The sequence below is a fragment of the Leptodactylus fuscus genome, chromosome 5 (assembly GCF_031893055.1).
Source record: "Leptodactylus fuscus isolate aLepFus1 chromosome 5, aLepFus1.hap2, whole genome shotgun sequence".
NCBI classification, from domain to species: Eukaryota; Metazoa; Chordata; class Amphibia; order Anura; family Leptodactylidae; genus Leptodactylus; species Leptodactylus fuscus.
The window spans coordinates 189201866-189226895 of NC_134269.1; the positions used below are offsets into that span (position 1 = coordinate 189201866).

The 25030-nt window shown below is 45.7% G+C and overlaps 1 protein-coding gene across 4 annotated transcripts in view; it reads right to left on the reverse strand.

Moving 5' to 3' along the window:
* GRIA1 (glutamate ionotropic receptor AMPA type subunit 1) overlaps nucleotides 1-25030 on the reverse strand; it is a 249225-nt gene that overhangs the window by 41085 nt on the left and 183110 nt on the right. For all 4 annotated transcript variants that reach the window (XM_075274854.1, XM_075274853.1, XM_075274851.1 and 1 more), the window contains exons 9-11: nucleotides 19619-19729; nucleotides 15079-15285; nucleotides 10221-10591 (exon numbers count right to left, since the gene is read on the reverse strand). In XM_075274854.1, the coding sequence (XP_075130955.1) occupies nucleotides 10221-10591; nucleotides 15079-15285; nucleotides 19619-19729 (689 nt within the window). The remainder of the gene's footprint in view (nucleotides 1-10220; nucleotides 10592-15078; nucleotides 15286-19618; nucleotides 19730-25030) is intronic.

The following is a 25030-nucleotide window of genomic DNA, read 5'->3' on the forward strand; positions in this document are numbered from 1 at the left end:
TGACAAGTTGATTCACCAACAACAATCTAACGTCAATGGCCGGCTTTAGAGGACACTCTAACAAAAGATGCCGAAGAGCTTGCAACTTACTAGAAAATGTTTCATTTTTAGGTTGGAGGACCTGCCCTGTATTAAACAAGCAACCTGCTGATCTCAATGATCACTGTGTAATATTTAATTTCCTTTGTGGTGGCGCTGTAGTGAATTTGAACACTTACTGCCAAGTTTCCTTATAGATTACAGTTGATCACTGAGGTCCTAGAAGAGGGACACTTTGTTATGAGCTCCATAGCAGTCATATGAATGTTTTATGCGGTGTTATTAATGGCCCAACACTGGCCACTGGAATGATGAAACTGGGGTGGTGGACCATTTAACAGTATTTATTTTATTCAATATCATCTTATTAGGCAAGTTTTTTAAAATACCAGACCACCCCTTGAAAGAGAAAATGTCACAAAAAATCAATATTTAAAAATCCTGCAGTTGTAACTGTGACCACTAAGTAAAATTATATGCTTAGACTTTCTTTTTTCTGTAGACTTCTTTGCAGAAGCCCCTCACTTATCAGCACACTAATGATCATGTCTACCTTGTATATGTACACAGAATCCACCAGTCAAAATAAGTGATTCCTCATTTTATCTACTCCCCTCTCTACACAATGACCTTTACAGAGGTCAAAAGACATGACTTCAAAACTCTTCCATAGAAGTCAATAGCATCTCCTCCAGACCATTGTGTCTATGGCGTATTATCTACAAGACAGGAAGATACCTTAGGTTTATGCTAGGTTCACGCTAGCGATACATCTGTTGTGTGAGTCCATCGGAAGAACAGGAACAACAGCGGGACAACCTGCTAAAACAAATGTGTTACACACAAGGCTTGGCAGACCCCATTATCTATAATGGGGTCTGTAGTTTTAAAGTCAAACCATCGACTATTTTTCTCCACCAATTTTCGGTGGACCCTGTGATGGAGTCTCCAATGGAAATTGTGATGGAGATGTGAATGTGGCATTAGTGGCAAGAATTGGACGAGCAAGTTTTTTATAATTTTTTTTAACATAGATAATGGAAACTTGGAAAATTAAAAAACATCACCAAAAAATTTAAAAAATATATTTAATATAAAATTGTGATTTAAAAAACAGGTCATTTCTTGGTGACTCTTTCTCTTTAGGTCTAGGCCAAGAGATGAGCTCCATGGAGAAACAACAGAGAGTAGCAAATGTACTTCAATGATGAATGAGAAGACATATTCTTTTGATAAAAGAGAAGAAGAGGGCCACAGAGACCAAAGGTCCTTAGAGGGGAAGGGTCAGATCGCTCCATCAAAGACTGAAGTGAAAGGCAATCAGATATGGTAGAAATATTTCCCTTTGATTCAGCTTTGAAAAGGTCACCGGCTCGCTGGATTCTGGATAGAATGTATTAAAATTTCTATCTGATATAGATGCCAAACCTATTCATCTTTGCTCTGGTCTACAATGCCTGCAAAACCATAATGGGGCTTTCACCTTAATATGGGACTTCCATTGGGTACGGCAACATTTCATAGTTCTGCTTTTTACTTTTACAGAAATAACGTCGCTCTTCTCTGTGGTTTGTGGTTGATATTTTAGCTAATCCGCATTTAACGTGGACCTTTCACCACCTCATCCATTGCTAAACTCTTTCCATTCTTTAACAGCTGCCGCTCTACTGATCTCCCACCATTCCTGGCGGGCGGTCCTGGGCTGGAGCAAGGCCGGGACCACCCACCTGACAGTAGTGAGCCTAATTAGCATATTGGGTACTGAAACTAACAGAAAGGATGACTCAGTAATGGTGGGGGCTAAAAGAGATTTCCACTGTGCCAGATTCAGTGGAGCGGCGCCTATTTAAGGATATGAAGAGTTGGAGTTGGTAAAAGTTGGTGAAAAGAGAATTTTGAGACTTAGGATCTACTGCTAGAATGAGACAAGGCACTGTGTATGTAAGAAATCCAAGGCTGAATCTGATTTTAATCCAATGTGTAAACATAGCCTTACCGAGGTCAGGCCACATAACATTGCCAGCTTCCATGGCTCTGTGACGTACGGGGATTCCGAAGCCCTGTTTTTTCCCCCCAAAAAGCAGTCTTTATTGCAGCAGACAAGCTTACAGGTACAGGTAGTGCCGCTCAGCAGCTCAGCATATCAAACAAACAAATGAAAATAAAGACCTACGCCTCTCTGTCGGCTTACTAAACGAGTTATTCTCTCACTAACCAGGGGGTCAGCCTACCGCTGACCTCCTAACAGGGTTCACAAGTAAACAAGGGGTACACATACCCGTCACTTTAACAGCGTCCTTTTTGGCAGAGCTTTCCCAGACTGGTTGAGTGTGTGTTTCAGTTTCTCTCCGCTCTCTCTCCCTAACCAGCACACCTGTGCTACTTACAAAGCCCTGCTGGCCTGAAATGGATTTCCCTGCAGGATTGGCCCAAACTTTTACTCCAGTCCGGAACCTACAAGCTAAACGCCTGTGCATGCTGCAACAGTCTTGTGGAAAAATAGCGGTTCTCCCACACTATACCCCCTTCCACTTCACAGCTCCTATACAACATATGTTTACAAAAGCTTGTCGCAACTCAGTGGAGCCTAAAAGCCTAGAAATTATTGCCCGGGATGCCAGCATGCATTTATTTACTTTGAGGTATGACTGATTTCTTCCTTATTTTTTCCACAACTGTCTAACTCAATTTCAACACCAAATCCCTCATCAGGAGGTGACCTTTCCAAATACATAAAATCCAGAAGGCCTGCGGCTCCTGCAATGTCTGAGAGTTATATTCTCTTCAGCCGGCTGAAATTTAATTAACACTGTGCCCCTTAGTGCAGGGCTAAGGCGCGCTGACAAGGTTTGCCATGCGTGTTTATGCATGCAGGTTTACGGGCTAGGCTTTCGCGGACGCTATCCACGCTGTGAGGATTCTTTGTCTACAGTGAAGCCCTGTGAATATGTGCACGGAGAGGGACTTCATTGCTTTTAAAAACAATTTAGAAAGAGGCCGTGGAAGTACTTAATATACCCCGCAGGGTACGCATTGAGTATCGGGCTGTCTGTAGACACTGTGTGCATTTACCAGGGTATTCACACAAACATTATTAGTGGCCTCGGTGGGAGCTCGAGAAGCTGCGGTTTCGCCGGCGCTCTCCAAATAATTAAAATGAATTACAAGCCGGTGTTAATTCCGCAACATTTTGTTCTGATGAAAATGCGGCCACTGAAGGATTCATCCGAGTTACAGGATATGAGAAGCAATTACCATGTACTATATTAATAAGAACTTCTTCTTCCAGTTGCTCTGATGACCTAGATTATCCGACTGTAGATAGTGTCTAGCAAAAGGCATTAAAAGAAATATGTCACCAAAAATCAGGGCTATTGTAATATATATTTTTTTTACATTTTTGATGATTTTATTTTTATTTTTTCATATCACTATCTATATTTAAAAGAAGGACTATTCAGCAATATTTGCTCTAACTTTTCAGCCTTATAATAGACTGACATCTGCCAATTCCATAAGGATTGACATTGCAGCAGTCACCTCATTTACATCATAAACAAGACCAGAATACAATAGAAGATCACACCTTAACAGATGGCACCCATAAGCAGGGGTGTAACTTGAGGGAGTGCAGAGGGTGCATTCACCGTGGGGCCCAGGAGCCTTAGATGGCCCATAAGCACTGGCATCAGTATTGAGATTGCAGCTTCCATCTGGTCCATAAACCAAGGAGACCCTCAGATTACCCTAACCACACTAAGGTGGATTAAACTCTTTAGCTCCCGTAACCATCACTATCAAGAACTCGCTGTAGGGATGAGGTAGGGGGCCCCAGACAAAAGATTGTCCCGGTGCCACAAGACTTCAGTTACGCCACTGCCCATAAGAATCCATCATTACATCACCAGTGACAACAGATTGTCACAGCTTATCTACTCCCACTTCTGGCACAGAACATGTCTAGAAAGCTTTCCCATAAACCTCAATGAGTTTGCTCCAGACGATTACTGCCTAAATGCTATTAACAGAACAGAAAAGCAGTGCTGAAGCAAGATGGCAGCCCCCAAATCATGTCCATAAAATAGGATGAAAAAATCAGAAAATAGAAACAGATTAGAATAAAAGTGACGTATTTCACGGATACATTTCTTTTGAATGAAGAACGTTCTTACGTCACAATAGAGTACGTAGGAACGTGCCCATGGCAGACTTGGTTTTAAACAGGGTTCTATGAATAAGATGACCTAGTTAGGCATATTGATCTAGTAGAGGAACACTCACTTTGTGACCCACCCTGTTTTCCTTCAGGAGTTTCTTGCTGTGGTGGACCAGGCACATCCATATTCTAAGTGGTTGGATTTTCATCTGAATGGACGTCATGTATTATTACATTTCCCATGCATTTTGGAAGATCTTGCCAGATATAGAAGATGGAGTCATGGCATGCAGTCATGTCTGGCATTCCAGTGCTGACTGAGGGTTATACCCATTCCTGGCTCTTGTTCTAGTGCTATCAATTCTGACCTTGACCTCAGCCTTGTTACAAGATATCATCCTTGTCATTGGTCTTCTACAACATAATGTTTTATTTCTGGCTCTGACCACTGACTTTTTGACTACACTCTTCTCTTATCCCTGGCCAGTCACATACTGGTTGCTGACCTCAGCTCCATTCCTGAATTGTGACTACTCTACTGCTCCATTAGAGCTACTGCCACCAATTGTTACTATCCTGAGGACTACAACCTGGGGACTCAACCAGGGACATCCATACATCTTTACTCTGCTGCTAGCGAGTCCACATCTTTAATAAGTAGCATAACAAATGCTACAACTATATCCAGCAAACAGACCCTAAAGTGTAGCTTTATGCCAGTATTTCACAAGTATATGCCTGGTCTATGGAACTTATCATCCATGAAAGATCATAGTCAGGCAGCTGGGTGAGCGACGCTTCTACTTCTTATTCATTGGACACATGGCCTATTCGCAGCTTGGTCCCATTCAAATGAATTGAACTAAACTGGAGCAGGCCATGTGCTAATGGATGTGATGTCATTTCCTGAGAAGAGAAAGTGGAGCTCTTTCTTAAAGAAGGCAGCCATGTTTTCTCCTCCTGGAAAATCCCTTTAAATAAGCTCTCCATTTCTAATCTTTTACTATGTCAGTGTTGGGTAGAGATGAGCGAGTAGTATTCAATCAAGTAGGTATTCAGTAGAATACTACGGTATTCAAAATGCTCATACTCGATCGAATACTACTCTCTGTTCGCAGTAAAGATTCAATTCAGAACCAGTGTTCATTGGCTGAATGCTGTATAGCATTCGGCCAATCAACGCTGGTCAATGTATTCCTATGAGAAAAACTCATCTCCCGCATAACGCAAGCTGCCAGCTCTCCCAACTAGCAAGGACGAGCCTGCTGCAGAACCAGCGTTGATTTGCCGAATTCTATACAGTGTACAGCATTCAGCCAATCAATGTTGGTTCTGCAGGACGAGTAAGGGCCAGTTCACAGAAGGAGTCCGCAGGAGGACCCCCCTGAACAGAATATCAGCGCAACTTCAAGTGCTGTGCAGTTAAAGTGCACGGACCCGTTATAGTCTACGGGGTTTGTGCGCTTTAACTGCACAGCGCTCCTCCTAAACACTCTTCTCCTGCTACTTGTGGACTTAGTGACTCTCCTTTAGTCGAATAGTGGTTTCCCCTGAAACAAGCATTTTCTCCCCATAGACTATAATGGGATACGATATTCGATTGAGTAGTCGAATATTGAGGCTCTACTCGAAACGACTATCGAATCTCGAATATTTCACTACTCGCCAGCGCCGCACCTCCCATGAGGCGACCTGAAGCGACCGCTTCAGGTCCCCAGGGAGGGTGGCATTTTTGATTTCCTAAGCCAGTCCAGGACAAGCTGTCCTGGACTGGCTTAGCACCGAGCGGTGGTTTGGGGAGGCCACTGGAGCAGCGCTGCTCCAGCGGCCTCCTCTCAAGCTCAGGCAGAGAGCAGGTCCTCTCCGTGCCTGCTCTCTGCCTGCGAACGGTGCTAAGCCCTGCCCCCTCCGGGAGGAGGGGGCGGCTTTCCGTAGTTCGCCTCGGGCGGTGAAAGGGGTAGGTTCACCCCTGCTACTCGCTCATCTCTAGTGTTGGGGTCTTGGAGACGCTACCTTGCCGATACCAGTACAATTCTGTCTTGCTATTTAGCAGGAGTCTAAATACAATACATTACTATTAGAGTTGAGCGAGTACTGTTCGGATCAGCCGATCCGAACAGCACGCATGCATTGAAATCAATGCACGCAGCCGGCACGCGGGGGGTTAAGCGGCCGGCTGCCGTCAAACCGGAAGCACCAGGTGCTTCCATTCATTTCAATGCGTGCGTGCTGTTTGGATCGGCTGATCCGAACAGTACTCGCTCAACTCTAATTACTATCACTACTTTGAAACAATTGGAGTTTTATCTGTCTTAAAATTGACCCCAATCAGATTTGTAGTGTCCCGTCCTCTTAATGTCTGGTGGGACCTTATAGCTAAGGGAATCAGTTAGGATCCTATTCCCCAGACCCCTAATATTTTAGAACTGGAGCATCCCTTAGGTATCAATAATATAATGTTGGTTTTCTTGTGGTAAGTGGACAATGTCTGGTCAGATGTTGTTCAGTAGGGGGGGTCATTGACTTAGGGAGTATAACACTACTACCTCACTTTCCTATGACTTCAGCCTACATGTATCACCCATTTTGCTTTTTGTGACTCCCTGTAATTACAGTACACTGGCTTGCTTACTAGAAATGACGGTATTTCAGATACTAAGATATCTCAAGACATCGTGGGCATCATGCCATGCATTTTTGGACGTATGTCCTGTATATAAATCACACACGTAAAATGAAATTAAATCATCACTGGTGCACAGGACTGGCAATCTGCAGAACACTCATGACAATCCTGCTACTGTACTCTCACAGTGCTGCCCAAGGGTACCTTACAAGAATACCAACCTGAGAGCCCACATAAGTGTCTAGCAAATTGCTACTACAAAAATGCCATCAATACTACCCCTAAAATATTGACAGTAGTACCTAGATATAAGTGACAGCCACAGTGCCACCCAAAGAGTGCTAGACACAATAGATCCCTGTAGTGCCACAAAGCCCTCTAGCTTAATGTCATCTACAGTACCCATTATATACGAACCAGATGCAATACCCTAGTAGCAGTGCCATCCAAAGTCACCCTTCCATTACTATATCTGAGCTGCTGTCATGATGCTATTGGTGGTACTGTAAATGTAAGTACATGCCACCAACTGTGTTGGCAGCAAGGACCACCGCTTGTCCCTGTTGCCTGCACAGTAAACTTTGCATACTTAGGTATACAGTGCAGACAGTACTGGCAAACACAGGTCTCTGCCCATTACCGAACCACGAAGGTCATCTGGGAGGTATGCCTACTCTTCTGGGAATCCAAGTGTTCCCCCTTTTTTCAGGAGTTGCATGGAGAGTGGGGGAATGTAGCCACATACAGCATGCTTTCAAGGATGGAAGGAAAACAAAAATTCAGGATATGTTGGTGGAGGAGACTCCTAGGAGTGGAGGCGAGAGCGCTGCTCGGAGGAGCTATTAACCAGCAAGGCCCACCAAGTTGGGAAAGCTATGTGATCTGTTCCCAGCAGGGAGCCGGGCACCTACTCTATGACTGCTATACTCGATACCTTGGGAGAACCTGATAAGGGGACTCGTGGCTACTCTTCAGGAAGTCTAAGCGGTCCCCCTTTCTTTTCAGAGGTCTCCCTGAGAATGTGGCCATATACAGTATGCCATCAGGGATGGAAGGAAAGGAAATATTCAGCATGGGTTACGCACTTATGTTACTAAACCCTGGTAGAAACTTTTTGAGCAAATATTTGATACTACCCTACTGCTGCACAGGGAGAGGAACATTGTCCTAATATGACTATGCTTTTAGTGCAGGGAGAGGCGGCTCATTTAAATAACAAATAGAAAAGCTTTTAAAGCCTGAAGCTCTGAAAAATGGCGATATTAGCAATGACAGGAACAATGGAAGTAAAAACAGCATTATGGTGTCATTCATCTGCAGGCCTGCGAGAAGGTAATGTTTAATGGAAGATTTCCTGCACTGCAGACACATACATTTCAGGACTGTCTTACCTTAAAAGACATCTTAAATGGTACACAATCTTTAGCAGAAGAAGATAGTAAAGTTGCTTTACAAGTCACGAAGAATAAAGGTTCACACTATGGGTCCATCTATCTGAGAAACTGCAGATGTTTTTGGATTCGGTTACGAATATTGGCATAAACTGAATCTGCTGTGCGCCTCTGCAAAATGTGTAATAGGGCCGCCACCTACCATGTACCCTTTATAATACTGGTGGAAGCAAGGGTGTGTTAACAATAGGGTAAATGCTGATTCTGCAACAAGTCCTATAAAAGCAGGGGCCCAGGAATGAGCGGGACAGTCCAGTATATCGGGTGCAGTCCTGCTGTTCTGGGTAGCAGGTTGAAATTTTAAGCACACCTTGAATAGTTGGACTGTTGCATAGGGAAGGGTTAAACCCCTGTCCGACTGCGTATGTTTGTGTGATGGAGCACAGTGTTAGCCAATGTAATGTATCAAAACTTGGGGTACAGTAAAAGTTTACTATTTGTTGTATCATGTGGTATGATGCACAAATACTTGCACTGTGTTGGATGATACACTTTGTGCTTGCTCATGTTGCTATGGTTGGTGCAGGTCATCACATGGTCAGTGTTCTGAACTTTTAGGGAACTAGATCAAGTGATGATTCCTTATAAGCAGTTGCTTTTTTTCCATTTGACATCAGGGCAGGAGATGTCTTCCTAATTAAAGGGATTTTCTAGGGTAGAAATATTGATGACCAATCCTAAGGATAGATAATCAATATCAGATTGATGGGGTCTGACATTGACACCCCTATCGTTCAAATATTTTTAGCAGCGAATACAAACAAAATGTAGCAGGAAGCTGTCAGCTCTGTTCTCTGTGTAGTGGTCAGACTGGGTACTGCAGAACAACTCCCATTAGCTTGGATGGAACCAAAGCTGCAGTGACTTAGTTCTGCCACTACACAGAGAACAGCGCTGTCTGCTTCCTGTTCCATTCCCTACTAATGATTGGGATGTCAGTGTCAGACAGCCATTAATCTGATATTGATTATCTATCCTTAGGAGATAATTTATGGTAGAGCCAGGTGTTAAGCCCCCAGAGTTGGTTCCCTGAACTGGTATACATTGGAAAGACCTGATGAGTATGAGCCCAGGACCAGTGTTGGTGGGTTCACCCCTGTGACATCAGAAGCATGTTGCTCACAACATAGAGGTCAGTACAAGTTACTGTTCTGAGATGTACACCACAGTGAGCTATGTCCTCATACCAAACCTGCTATACTGCACCATCTGCAGTTAAGATGCAGGTGCCTCTTGGGTGTGTCTGTTCTTTACCAATGGAGCCTCCGGTGACTTGTAGAGGGCAAGTCACCTGAGGCCTAAATGCCTTACTGACAGCTTACACCGGGAACCATTGGCTGCACACCGGTGACCCTCAGGGTTATACTAGCGTCTTTTATAGTGACAGAGGGAACATTTGTCCCCTCTCAGGTACCAGGGCCCAGTAGTGACTAAACCATATTTCCTTCCATATTCTCATTATCCCTAAGCAGGGCACGTTCCACCTCTAGACCCCTAACCTTTCAGGACAATGAAGGCCTAGTCACTCTTGTTCCTTGAGTGCAGCATATATACTATGGCTGCTTATGCACATTCCAAACTAGGTTATACTTTAAGTATTAGACTTTTGGTGTTGCGATGTTGATCCAGGGATTTTTTTTTTCCTTAAAATGAGGAAAATTGGCTTCTCCATCAAGATGGTTTTTTGCCTTCTTCTAAATCAATGTTGCAGGAGAATATACTGAACTGGATGGACGTATATCTTTTTGTTACTATGTTTTTCTTCTAAGCCTAAAAAAACCCCCTACCCTACATTTAAAGGGTTGGTACACTTTTGTCACAAAGTTTTACACTGATCCAAAGCCTCTAAAATAAAGCAACTTTGTACATAGTCCTGATCGCTTGACATTTTCCTTATCCATCTGTTATTCATAGTTACAGACTACTGGATCAAATGTTTCAGACTTACCTGGGGGAAATATCACACCCCTGTTGCATAAATGCTCCCAAGGAGAACCAGAGACTATTAAATATTCCAAATTCATTTGAATGGTCGGTGGTGGGTGGGTCTCTTCCCTCCTCAAACTCTTCATTGTGCCATTCATATGGGCTAAATCGACTGACCAAAAAGAGAACCACACTAACTCCAATGTAGGCGAAGACTATGCACATCCAAATTTCATATGCCAAGGGATCCAGGAAGGAGAAAACACCGGGTTTTGATTTCTGGGGTTTCTTGATCATAATAGATATGCCCAGACTCATGAAGGGTTTGGAAAAGTCGATAACTTCTTCACGGACCAGTGTAATTGTTAGAGGAGCCACCGCAAGGTCTGCTCTCTGTAAAAAGAGAAGATGAAATAATGAACAACTGGGCAGACAAGGGGACAAAGGTCCAAAATGTAATAAAATAAAGAAAATTATCATATAAAATGATGTTTCCTATTCTGCACAGATTATATGTATGAAGATCAAGATGAAGATATAAACTCAAAACTTTACCAGAGAGGTGTACCCCTTTATTTTTCCAAGTGAGGAGGTGGTGACCCCCTTTTTTTGGTGTACACTGATTTTTGTATCTTGCACCACTCCCGAAGACCCTATACTATAGATATGCAAGCTGTGACTGGCCATAACACCAGTAGACGATAGGTGGAAGATACTCGGAGACATTGAAGTACAAAGAGAAAAGGTGCCCTATAACTCATATCACACTGGGCCAACCATTGCCATGTTGGATTTTGCCACCCAGGACAATAGTGCCCTGTTGTTTGCGTCTTTCTCTAGATCCTTGCATTGATCCTACAGTACTGGCATATCTATAGGGGTTGTTGTGGTCACAGCTATAGCTGGTCACCCTCACCACACTAAATTTTCAGCTCCGGCTGCAATTTAGTGCTTATCTGCGTAGGGCCTCCTTTCTCTATTCACAGTTTTAGGTATGGCTCAAATCTGCAATTTTGGGGAATGTGCAAGTTTTCCATCTTTGAGTTTTATATATTAGTCTATGACTAATCTCCTAGAAAATCTAATAATTTGCCCACAGTTGTCAGATGTCAATTTGATGCTATTGTGGTTCATGCGTATAGACATCTACTCCCCGGGCCAAAACTCAAGACTCGTGGGCTCTGATGCAATAAGCTCAGCTTCGGTCCAACTTCTTCTTCGGACTGTCAACAACAACTCATCCGTGTAATTTATAAAATATAAATATAAAATATATGACTATCTAGGCCCAGTAAGAGGCTGACGGTATCATAAATGCCTTCCTCTGTCTGACTTCAGTGCACCAGAGGGCAATGCAAAGACTGCAATGCAAAGACTGCCTGACATCAACGAAAATCAGGCAGGAGATCAAAGAAGTTTAATTAGCCTTATTGTGGTGAGGTTCGGCTCCTGGATTCTGTTTGGTCACAAGTACAGCCACTGTGACCCCTGAAAGACAGTACTACTATCTTTAGAGGTCAATGACCACTACTTAAGTTAGAAACTGTTATTTGTCTGTACCAGGACTGACATTTACTGTGGAACCATTACATTTAATGAAAAAGGTGACAAAGACAACACCTGTCCTCCCTTTGGGATCCCGCTTCTATTAGCCAAAACAGAGAACAAAGGCAGACTTTGAGCATCCATCTATTACTGATAGACTGTAGAGGCAAAGTGGTCTTTGCCAGGAGTCTTGGAAGCTGGCCATTTAGCAATGTTCGACATGATGCATCCTGTATTAAAGTGGTTGTCTGTAATGTGAATATCCCTTTAAAGAGGATGTCCAGGATATACAATTTTTCGCAAAGAGGCCGGGGTAAGTAAAAAACAAACAAACCATACTTCATATCTCCCAACTTTGAAAGGACAGAAAGAGGGACAAAATGTGCACCTTCCCATGTGCACCGCGGCAAATTTAGCTCCACCCACTTCTATGTTGACTCCACCCATTCTCATCCATTTATCCATGTGCCTCCACAAAGTATAATGCTCCTACAGTCACCCTAACATTATATGCCCCCACATTATAATGTTCCCCTCCATTTGCCCCACAGTATTAAGTCCCTCTCCTCATGCACCAGTTTAAACTGGAAGAAGGGACACATTAAACTAGGGAAACTGGAAGGTGCCATTAAACTAATGGGCAGCTGGAGGGTGACATTAAACAGTGGGGGTACTTGGAGGAGGACGTTAATCCGGGGGGCAACTAGAGGCAGACATGTCCTCTCCAGCTACCCCCCATGGTTTAATGATCCCCTCCAGCTACCCCACCACAGTTTAATGTCCTCCTCCAGTTGCTTCCAGTTTAATGTCACCCTCCATCTGCCTGACAAGTTTAATGTCCATTCCTTGATCTCTGCCCAGTTTAATGTCCCCCTCCATCTGTTCCCATTTTAATGTCACCCTTCATCTGCCACCAACTTAATGTCCCCCTTCCATCTGCCCCCAGTTTAATGTCTCCCTTCATCTACCACCAGCTTAATGTTACCCCTTCATCTGCCAGCAATTTAATGTCCCCTTCATCTTCCACCTGTCACCAGCTTAATGCCCCCTTTTATCTGCCACCAGCTTAATGTCCCCCTCTATCTGCCACCAGCTTAATGTCCCCCTTCATCTGCCTCTAGCTTAATGTCCCCCTTTGTCTGCCGCCAGAATAATGTCCCCCTTCATCTGCTCCCAGTTTAATTGCCCCTTCATCTGGCCCCATTTTAATTGCCTCCTTCATTTTCCTTCAGTTTAAGTGCCCATTACATCTGTCCACAGTTCTCCTCTCTTGCTCACACATTCTGTCTCTTCTCTCCTCCTTATCTTTCATCAGTCTTCGTTCCCAGCAGCTTCCTCTTTCTTTTTTTTTTATTTAATTCAAACTTTATTAATTTTTTCAAAGTACAGAGTCTTTCTGTGTAATGCCACACTGTTCTGTAGTATCCAGAATAGCTTCGCCAACACAAGAGTCTGATCACATGCAAAACACTTCAGGGTCATAGTGAGACTTCAAGGGCATAGCGGGAGAAACTGGAAGCTACCCAAAATGGCGGGACAGCAGTGTAAAATTAAGACTGTCCCGCCAGGTCCGGGACGATTGGGAGCTATGGCCTCTTGCTCTGATGTTTCTCACTGCAGTTGGTTCTACTACTCCCAGGGCTTTTTCCTCTAGAATTCCTTACCACAGCTGACCATTGTTTGGCTAAGGAGAGGAAACGGGACATCACAGGTGATGTATATGAGTGACATCCCAATTCCTTACCTTAGGCCGCACGAGGCGAGGACTTCTGCTGGAAGAAGCACCAGCCTGCTTCGGGACCAGACAGCGGTGGGGGACTCCGGAGCACCAGTGGCAGATGATTATGGTTTTTTATTTTATTTTTTTTCTATTTTTTCACCTTCCCCGGTCCCCTTAGAGTTAAGTAGAGGGTTATCCACACACTCATAGACGGCCACAAGTTATATTGGAGGTCACATATATTAAGATCTGTTAACACCCATGATTTGCAGTGAAAAATCTCTGACATGACTCATTCAGGAGCAGCAGAATAAATGAATGTGAATGTGTATAAAAAGCAATTAATATATATAATAATGACTCATTACAGGGTTTCATATCTGTACACCAAAGGGCAAGCAAGCCATGGTGGAGATGTACAGGGCACAAAGCTGAAGTATCCTTTAGGCTCGCTGTCAGATGAGCGCTGAAATTCTGCACCCACTGAGACAGAGCATGTGAGAATAGAAAAGGTTACCAAAATGGCTGCAGGCCGCAACACAGGCCCCATAGTGAGGTTACCATGGTTACCAGCTTCCATCGAGGGAGGTAAAGCAACAACATGTCCATAGCCGTAGGGGGGGGGGGGGGGTAGAAGAGAAAAAAAAAAGTAGGACGGGAGGAGGCACTGAGCGCACGTTGGATGGAGAGACAGAGATCAGTCAGACAGCGCTGTATAAACTCCAATTGCTTATGTAAACTTAATTAATAAATAAAGCTTCGAGGTTCCCTTTCCCCTTATGGTCTCCTTTTGGGAATCCGCATACTAGAAAAAGCTGAAGGGGGTTTGGATAATTTCCTTTTATTTTAACCTGTTCCCTGCTGTAGGGATGCCCCAATAATCTATATCTATATATATACTATATACATGCCTCGGGTATCGCTACTTTCTTAAATCTGTAATTCCAAGAGTTTGCCTACAGTGACAGCCATGGGAAGGCAGAACGTGGCTCGCTGGTATTTAATTCAATCTGATGAAGCCACTTCTGTAATGTGACAGCAGCTAAAGCGGCATATACAATGTGTACGGAGTGAGGTCTACTGAACCTACCATCAGCAAGTAGTGGATTGTTACCGTTTTCTATGAGAACTCTTCCTAGGTGATGCTAAGTACATTTAAAGGGAAGGTCCACCATCACAACCACAACTTACGGTATTCACCTAATGTTAAAGCTATAGCAGCACTGCAAAAGTCTTAATTGAAAATTTCCTACTGTTTTATGTGCAGACCTATGTGTCTCCATGACAACAGACTACAAACGAACTCTGTGTAGTCTGACTGTGAAGCTAATTGACAACCATTTGTCTCCTATTTCTTGTTAAACTATTGAAGGTATGTTAAAAATAGGCTATAAATGGAAGGATGTATCTGACTATGCAGGGACTGTTCAGACTTTAAATAAAAGGGTCATTCAGTTCATTTCTCACTGGCCAGAAGGGTCCAAGAAGCACGAGAACACCGAGGTCCATCCCAAACCTTTTTCTTTTGTTTACTGGCTGGACAACCCCTTTAAGAAACAGTCAAACTTGATGCTTACATAACTAGTTGTCAGGTAATAGATTATTATAGACATACCCCATACACCAGCTCCCCCACCATCCCGTTCCATGCTTTCATGTCAGAATCACGTGCGCCATACTTTCCATCCTTTACAATCTCTAGTTTGTACTTGAATCCCACATGCTTGGCAACCTCTTGGGCTAGCTCCACGCAGTAACCTTCAAATTTATCATTGCCTTCAAATTCGTCTGCGTTCTTTTTGTACATCACATATGGCGCTTCCTAATGACAAGAAACATAAAGGTTTCATTAGTTACAAAGGGTAAAACATACAAGAGTCGAGAAAGATGGAGCTCTTAGGGATATAACTACCGCGGTAGCAGAGGTAGCGGTTGCCACAGGGCCTGGGGCATTAGGGGCCCCGACGGAAAATGCTAGCGCTGTGGATTTTTTGTTCTTTTAATGGGCCGTTAGTAACTCCAGCAGGTAACAGGCCCTCTTTACTTACCGATCCTGGATCCTGCTCATGGCTGCCAGCGCTTCCCCTTCTGCGGAGACAGCTGTGAGCAGAAGCCGGGATCGATAAGCAAGGCCGCGAGCCCACGAACCCCACAAACACTAACATCTTTTCAATCCTAGGAGAGGTGAGAGGTGAACATAAAAAACGCTGTTACTTACCTCTCCTGGCTCCGGAAGGCTTCAGGCCTATTTGGCGAAATCACAGGTGTCATGTAGGCCGGAGCTTACGTCCTTATGCAAGTTGGCCGACATCAGCAGGGAGTGCACCGGAGTCCAGGAAAGGTAAGTAATATGGGTTTTTATATGTTTGTATCTTTCCCAAAGTTTCCGATTATTATACTCTGGGGTCTGAAAAGTTTGCCATGGCGCCTCGCCAATCCTAGTTACACCACTAGAGTCCTCTACTATGGTCTCATTTTGCATGTTGTATTGAGTACAGCTGTGCCCACTTGTGGACAGTGTCAGGCCCAAATTGTTGGTCCTGGCCATTGAGCTGCCTATGTTTTTTTCAGATGACAGCTGAGCACTTCATCATCGTAAAACACAACTATAAACTGCATCAGGCCAGCGAATATTTTTACTTTTAGTAAAAGTTGGAGCCAATTTCTGACTTTTTTTTGTATTTGTCTTTTTTACTTTGGGAAAAAATCCCTTGAGCTTCCTGTTGTCATTACCGCGTTGTCAGAGGACATAAATCATCTGCAGATATCAGTAAGTGTCAGTATCTCTGGGCATTTGGGCACAGTAATCTATACTGGCTAAGTGATGCTATCTGCGCCGACTGCAGTCAGATACACCTTCATCTGTATGCGATGTAAGTGCTCTATAGCCAAGGTTCACATAGGGAAAGCTTTTCCTCTTTAAACTTACTGTCAGAGATGGGAAATAATAAGATAACCTATTATATAACAACAGGGGGTAAGACATGGGGTATATTCTGACATACTTCTCCAAAATAGGCATTGAGCTATAGTCCTGCTGTATAAAAGTATAAGAAAGCAATAGTGTCTGTATTTTTTCAGAAGCAGTACCAGAGGCTTTGTATGGTTACCAGTTCAGTGTTACGGTTCTGTGTATATAGATAAAATAATATTTTTAACTACAGAACCGCTAGGCTGCAAGACACTGCAGTGAGGTCCACAGGCCCAGGTGGGCGCCATATGTCTGAATGCAGACTACCAGTTAGCTTCACTGGCAGCAATGTTAGTGCGGTTCAGGCTGCCAAGGGTTAACCGTCACCATTGGTCAGCAACACAAAAGACCCCTTTAACAACACAAGTAGACAGTTTACATAGGCTATTCTGATTCCCACTGGCTGAGCCAAGGAATCCTAACTAGATCCCTAAGCTGCTCCTGCCTTTCATTGGAACCTAGCCTTAACCTCCTGTCTCAAAGTGTGAGCACCGGGCAGGCGACGGCGGAAACCTTCGGGACCCGATCCTAACATTCAGTCACATTCATTTTAATGTAATAGAATTGCAATACCAATCACATCATGTATACAAGAGTGGCGCTGTTTCAAGAAAACAAATAAGAGACCCGCCTTTTTAATATAAGAAAAATTCTTTCATTGATCCTTATCAGATTGGTGGGGGTCTGACACCTGGCACCGAGTCAGTCATCTGTTTAAGGAGGCCGCAGTGCTTGGGAAAAGTGCCATGTATTGTATAGTGGCAGTGTTTGGTATTGCAGATCAGTTCCTTTCATTGGAATGGGACTAAATTGCAAATAGGCCATTATTATTATTATTGTTTATTTATCTAGCCCCCATTAATTCCATGGTGCTTTACATACAATACACAAAATATACAGGTAGATATAATACTAACAATGACCGACTGGCACAGTGGGGTAGAGGGCCCTGCCCGCGAGGGCTTACAGTCTATGGGATGTGACTCATGAACATAATGTCATATTAACCTGGGAAGAAGAAGAGAAACTTATCCGAGTTTTATGGACCCTTCAAACAATGGATCTGCTGGGATGTCATGTGTCAGACCCCACCAATCTTATATTGATGATCTATTACTAAGGATAGCCCATCAAAATTAATATGTACTTCAAATAATGTCTCATTTACTTTTCTGGGCACTTATTACACCTTTAGGGTAACTGTACAAGGGACAGATTTTTCTGAACCAAAATGGGCGGTATCACATGGATTTTGCTATGGATTTGACCACATATGTCGCCGCTCTGCTGTGAAATTCTACTGCAGAAACTGACGAGCTGCAGAGATAGGGTGAATTCACACTGAGTAAACGCTAGCTTATTCTGAACGTAAAACACGTTCAGAATAAGCGGCGTCTAAAGCAGCTCCATTCATTTCTATGGGAGCGGGGATACGAGCGCTCCCCATAGAAATGAATGGGCTGCTTCTTTCACTCCGTGCAGTCCCATTGAAGTGAATGGGGAGTGCCGGCGTATACGGCAAGCTCTGCTCATGCCGGAGCGTACACGCCGGCACTCCCCATTCACTTCAATGGGACTGCACGGAGTGAAAGAAGCAGCCCATTCATTTCTATGGGGAGCGCTCGTATCCCCGCTCCCATAGAAATGAATGGAGCTGCTTTAGACGCCGCTTATTCTGAACGTGTTTTACGTTCAGAATAAGCTAGCGTTTACTCAGTGTGAATGCACCCTTATATGCAAAATTATACATGTTTTTGTAATAAAAGATTGAGAATTCTCAATATCTCAGACCATATGTAAAAACCCATTCATTTGGGACAATAGGCCAGATGTGTTGCACATTTTTGGTGTACTGAACTGTAGTACAATCCAATTGTGGCAGCAGATTTGGGGGTTTCAAAACAGTTCTTTAAGGTAAATGGCTTCATGTAATAAAACTGGAGCAAAAAATGGAAAAAAAAGTGGAATTATTTCATGATTTTAGCAGTTTTCCCCAAAGAGAGAATGTAAAGAGAACATTTTATTACTTCCAACAACTTCAACATCTTTCAGTAGGCACCACTCCATTGATTTCAGCTCAGTTGGAATTTTTTCTCTAGCCCTCATCGTTCCTGAGAAATTAGTGCAGTTAGTTTCAGCACCCATTATGCTAATTAGGCTCCCTAGTGGGTGGTCCTGGGCTGCAGCAGATAGTCTGAGACTGCCTACCTGACAGTAGATAGCCTAACTAGCTTACTGCGTGCTGAAACTCTTCTCAGGAGAGATGAGGGCTGGGGAAAAAAGTCCAACCTTGTGTGTGTGCAGGGACCACTATGGGATATTGTATTGTGTGGAAGGCTACTGTGGGATATTATACTGCGAGGAGGGGATGCTATGGGACATTATACTGTGTGGAGGGGGTAAAGTGAAATACTTCACACATTATACTGTGTGAAGGGACTGCTATGCAATATTATATTCTGTACAGGGGCTATTATGGGACATTATACTGTGTGGAGGGCCACTAGGAGACATTATACTCTGTGGAGGGACTGCTATATGACATTATACTCTGCACAGGGGCCATTATGGGCCATTATGCTGTGTGGAGGGGCCATTATGGGACGTTATACTGTATGGATTCCGTTATGGGACAAAATACTGTGTGGAGGGGTCGCTGATGGGTGTTATACTCTGTACAGGGGCTGCTATGGAACATTATACTGTAAACAGGGGTTCTTATAGGACATTATACTATGTGAAAGGGCCACTATGGGACATTATACTGTGTGGAGGGGCCACTATGGGACATTATAATGTGTTGAGGGGCCTCTATGAGACATTATACTGTCTGGTGGGGCTGTTATGAGATATTATGTTTGGAGGCCACTTTGGGACATTATAGTGTTTGTAAATGGGGCATTATACTGTGTGTGGGTCATGAAAGGGGATGGTATGTAATGTGGGGATGTATGCTATGGGGCCTTAGACTTTGCTAGTTACGCCCCTGAACCCTTTGATCTTAGCAAGAACTGTGTAATACTTCATTTCTCCTATGGTGGCACTGTTGAGAAATTAAACACTTGCTACCAGTTCTCCAATGTAAAGGTGATTTCACAACACTCTTTATACTCTTCCATATAGCATCTCCCCTCAAGAAATGATAATATGTAATTCTATATGTAAGAAACCTACGCATACATACCAATATGGTGGTGACAATGTATGTCCTGTTTTGCACTCCTATGGTATCATTTCCAGCTTGGGCATCTGTAGCTAGAGGGATTAGCTTATCATCTTCATTCCACGTCGCAATCTGTTAATTGAGAAGGAAAACATATTATCATTAGAGATGAGCGAACACTAAAATGTTCGAGGTTCGAAATTCGATTCGAACAGCCGCTCAATGTTCGTGTGTTCGAACGGGTTTCGAACCCCATTATAGTCTATGGGGAACAGATACTCGTTAAGGGGGAAACCCAAATCCGTGTCTGGAGGGTCACCAAGTCCACTATGACACCACAGGAAATGATGCCAACACCTCTGGAATGACACTGGGACAGCAGGGGAAGCATGTCTGGGGGCATCTAACACACCAAAGACCCTCTATTACCCCAACATCACAGCCTAACAACTACACACTTTACACACTCAATACCACCTCTCTGACAGTAGGAAAACACCTTGAAACATGTGTATTTGGCACTTGCAGTGAGGAGAGCTTGTCACCAGCAGTGAATTTGGCCCTTGTAGTAAGTTGAGGTTGGCACCAACATTTGTTTTGAAAATCAGGGTGGATTGAGCCTCTAACCAGCAGAGTTTGGGCAAATTCATGGTGGAGGGAGCCTCTAAAAACCCCAGTTTGGACCAATTCATGGTGGAGGGAGCCTCTAAAAACCCCAGTTTGGACCAATTCATGGTGGAGGGAGCCTCTAAAAACCCCAGTTTGGACCAATTCATGATGGAGGGAGCCTCTAAACAGCCCAGTTTGGGCAAATTCATGGTGGAGGGAGCCTCTAAACAGCCCAGTTTGGGCAAATTCATGGTGGAGGGAGCCTCTAAAAACCCCAGTTTGGACCAATTCATGGTGGAGGGAGCCTCTAAAAACCCCAGTTTGGACCAATTCATGGTGGAGGGAGCCTCTAAAAACCCCAGTTTGGACCAATTCATGATGGAGGGAGCCTCTAAACAGCTCAGTTTGGGCAAATTCATGGTGGAGGGAGCCTCTAAACAGCCCAGTTTGGGCAAATTCATGGTGGAGGGAGCCTCTAAAAACCCCAGTTTGGACCAATTCATGGTGGAGGGAGCCTCTAAAAACCCCAGTTTGGACCAATTCATGGTGGAGGGAGCCTCTATACAGCCCAGTTTGGACCAATTCATGGTGGAGGGAGCCTCTAAAAACCCCAGTTTGGACCAATTCATGGTGGAGGGAGCCTCTAGACAGCCCAGTTTGGGCAAATTCATGGTGGAGGGAGCCTCTAAACAGCCCAGTTTGGGCAAATTCATGGTGGAGGGAGCCTCTAACCAGCCCAGTTTGGACCAATTCATGGTGGAGGGAGCCTCTAAAAACCCCAGTTTGGACCAATTCATGGTGGAGGGAGCCTCTAAACAGCCCAGTTTGGACCAATTCATGGTGGAGGGAGCCTTTAAAAACCCCAGTTTGGACCAATTCATGGTGGAGGGAGCCTCTAAACAGCCCAGTTTGGACCAATTCATGGTGGAGGGAGCCTCTAACCAGCAGAGTTGGTGGAAATCAGGGTGGAGGGAGCCTCTAACCAGCAGAGTTGTGGGAAAGCAGGGTGGAGGGAGCCTCTAACCAGCAGAGTTGGTGGAAATCAGGGTGGAGGGAGCCTCTAACCAGCAGAGTTGTGGGAAAGCAGGGTGGAGGGAGCCTCTAACCAGCAGAGTTGTGGGAAAGCAGGGTGGAGGGAGCCTCTAACCAGCAGAGTTGTGGGAAAGCAGGGTGGAGGGAGCCTCTAACCAGCAGAGTTGGTGGAAATCAGGGTGGAGGGAGCCTCTAACCAGCAGAGTTGGGGGAAATCAGGGTGGAGGGAGCCTAGTATTAGCAGAATTGTGCAACGCTTATGGTGGATGAGTATGAGGATGCGGAGGAATTGGAGAGGTTGAGTACAGACATGGAGTTTCATGTTGGTGTGCTTTACACAGGTGGGCACAAAAATGAAGGCTCTATCCAGTGGTGGTTCATTTTTATCAAAGTGAGCCAGTCGGCACTCTCAGCTGACAGACGGGTGCGCTTGTCAGTGATGATGCCACCGGCTGCACTGAACACCCTCTCAGATAGGACGCTGGCGGCAGGACAGGACAGCACCTCCAAGGCATATAGGGCAAGTTCAAGCCACAGGTCCAACTTCGACACCCAATACGTGTAGGGCGCAGAGGGGTCGGAGAGGACAGGGCTGTGGTCGGAAAGGTATTCCCGCAACATGCGCCTATACTTCTCACGCCTGGTGACACTAGGACCCTCCGTGGCGGCACTTTGGCGAGGGGGTGCCATCAAGGTGTCCCAGACCTTAGACAGTGTGCCCCTCATTTGTGTGGACCGGTGAGAACTTGGTTGCCTACTGGAGGAACTGCCCTCCCTGCCGCCAACGTCACATGCTGGAAACATCTCCATCATATTCTGCACCAATTGCCTGTGGCAAGCATTGATGCGATTGGCCCTCCCCTCTACCGGAATAAAAGACAAGATGTTGTTTTTATACCGGGGGTCAAGGATAGCAAAGATCCAGTACTGGTTGTCCTCCATGATTTTGACAATACGCTTGTCGGTTGTAAAGCACCCCAACATGAACTCAGCCATGTCTGCCACAGTGTTAGTTGGCATGACTCCTCTGGCCCCACCAGAAAGTTCAATCTCCATTTCCTCCTCATCCTCCATGTCTACCCATCCGCGCTGCAACAATGGGACGATTCGAAGTTGCCCGGAAGCCTCCTGTATCACCATCACATCATCGGACAACTCTTCTTCCTCCTCCTCCTCCATTAAACGCAGTGAAGCGGACAGATGTGTGGACCTACTCTCCAGCTGTGACGGATCGGATGCTATCCCTAACTCCTCTGTGTGATCTGAGTTATCCCTGATGTCAATCAGGGATTCTCTCAGAACACACAAGAGCGGGATTGTAAGGCTCACCATCGCATCCTCAGAGCTCACCCTCCTTGTGGACTCCTCAAAGACCCGTAGGATGTCACAAAGGTCTCTCATCCATGGCCACTCATGGATGTGAAACTGAGGCAGCTGACTTTGTGGCACCCTAGGGTTTTGTAGCTGGTATTCCATCAAAGGTCTCTGCTGCTCAACCACTCTATTCAACATCTGAAACGTTGAGTTCCAGCGTGTGGGGACGTCGCACAAAAGCCGGTGTTGTGGCACATGCAGGCGTTGCTGGAGAGATATTAAGCTAGCAGCGGCTACTGTCGACTTGCGAAAGTGGGCGCACATGCGCCGCACTTTCACCAGTAGCTCTGGAACATTGGGGTAGCTCTTTAGGAAACGTTGCACCACTAGGTTGAAGACGTGGGCCAGGCATGGAACATGTTGGAGTCCGGCAAGCTCCAGAGCTGCTACCAGGTTCCGGCCGTTATCACAAACGACCATGCCTGGGCCCAGGTGCAGTGGCTCAAACCATATTGCCGTCTCATCGAGGAGGGCATCCCTCACCTCGGAGGCAGTGTGCTGTCTGTCCCCCAAGCTGATCAGCTTCAGCACAGCCTGCTGACGTCTACCAACGCCAGTGCTGCAACGTTTCCAACTCGTAGCTGGGGTCAATCTAACAGCGGAGGAGGAGGCGGTGGCGGAGGAGGAGGCGGTGGCGGAGGAGGAGGCGGTAAAGGAGGAGGAGGAGGGGGGTGTTCTTCTCGTGTCCCTGCCAGGAATGTTAGGCGGGGAGACGAGGTACACCGGGCCAGTTTGGGAAGCAGTCCCAGCCTCAACTACATTCACCCAGTGTGCCGTCAGTGAAATGTAGCGTCCCTGTCCGCATGCACTTGTCCACGCGTCGGTGGTCAAGTGGACCTTTGTGCAAAGCGCGGAACTAAGGGCCCGCCTGATGTTGAGTGACACGTGCTGGTGCAAGGCGGGGACGGCACACCGGGAGAAGTAGTGACGGCTAGGGACGGCATAGCGAGGTGCCGCAGTTGCCATCAGGTCCAGGAAGGCGGGAGTTTCAACAAGCCGGAACGCCAACATCTCCTGGGCCAGCAGTTTAGCGATGTTGGCGTTCAAGGCTTGCGCGTGTGGGTGGTTAGCAGTGTATTTCTGCCGCCGCTCCAATGTCTGAGAGATGGTGGGTTGTTGTAAAGAAGCGCCTGATGGTGCCTTTGATGGTGCAGGAGAAGGAGATAAGACAGGAACAGGGGAGGATGAGGGAGAAGTGAACAAAGTGGCGGAGGCAGATGAAGTGGTGTCCTGGCTCGTCCTCTGGAGTGCATCGCCAGCACAGTCAGCAGTGGCAGTGGCAGAGGCAGAGGCAGTGGCAGAGGCAGTGGCAGTGGCGTGAACGGCAGGCGGCCTTTGTCCTGCCGTTGCTGCCTGCCACTGATTCCAGTGCTTGGATTCCAAATGACGGCGCATTGAAGTGGTGGACAGGTTGCTCTTCTCAGAGCCCCTAATCAATTTCGAGAGGCAAATTGTGCAGACAACACTATATCTGTCCTCGGCGCATTCCTTGAAAAAACTCCACACCTTCAAGAAACGTGCCCTCGAGGTGGGAGTTTTTCGGGGCTGGGTACGAACTGGAACATCTTGGGAGATTCCGGGTGTGGCCTGGCTTCGCCTAAGCTGCTGACCTCTGCCTCTGCCTCTAGCTACCCTTTTTGGTGCTGCACCTGCCTCAACATCCACACTACTTTCCCCGCTTGACATCCCCCCTGTCCAGGTCGGGTCAGTGTCCTCATCATCCACCACTTTCTCTTCCAACTCCTGTCTCATCTCCTCCTCCCGCACAATGCGCCGGTCAACTGGATGCCCTGACGGCAACTGCGTCACATCATCGTCGATGAGGGTGGGTTGCTGGTCATCCACCACCAAATCGAACGGAGATGGAGGAGACTCTAGTGTTTGAGCATCTGGACACAGATGCTCCTCTGTTAGGTTCGTGGAATCGTGACGTGGAGAGGCAGGTTGAGGGACAATGAAAGGAGCGGAGAACAGCTCTGGGGAGCAGGGACAGTTGGGGTTATTGTTCTGTGAAGCTTGGGAATTTTGGGAGGAAGGAGGACAAGACTGTTGGGTAATAGGAGGAGAGGAGGCAGAGTCTGACTGGCTGCTGGACAATGTGCTGTAAGCGTTCTCTGACAGCCATTGCAAGACCTGTTCCTGGTTCTCGGGCCTACTAAGGTTTGTACCCTGCAGTTTAGTTAATGTGGCAAGCAACCCTGGCACTGTGGAGTGGCGCAATGCTTGCTGCCCCACAGGAGTAGGCACGGGACGCCCTGTGGCTTCACTGCTACCTTGCTCCCCAGAACCATTCCCCCGACCTCGCCCACGGCCTCGTCCACGTCCCTTTCCGGGAGCCTTGCGCATTTTGAATTCCCAGTTAGAAATTGGCACTATATACCAGTAGCAAAAATTGTGGGTGCACGTAACCCCAATATA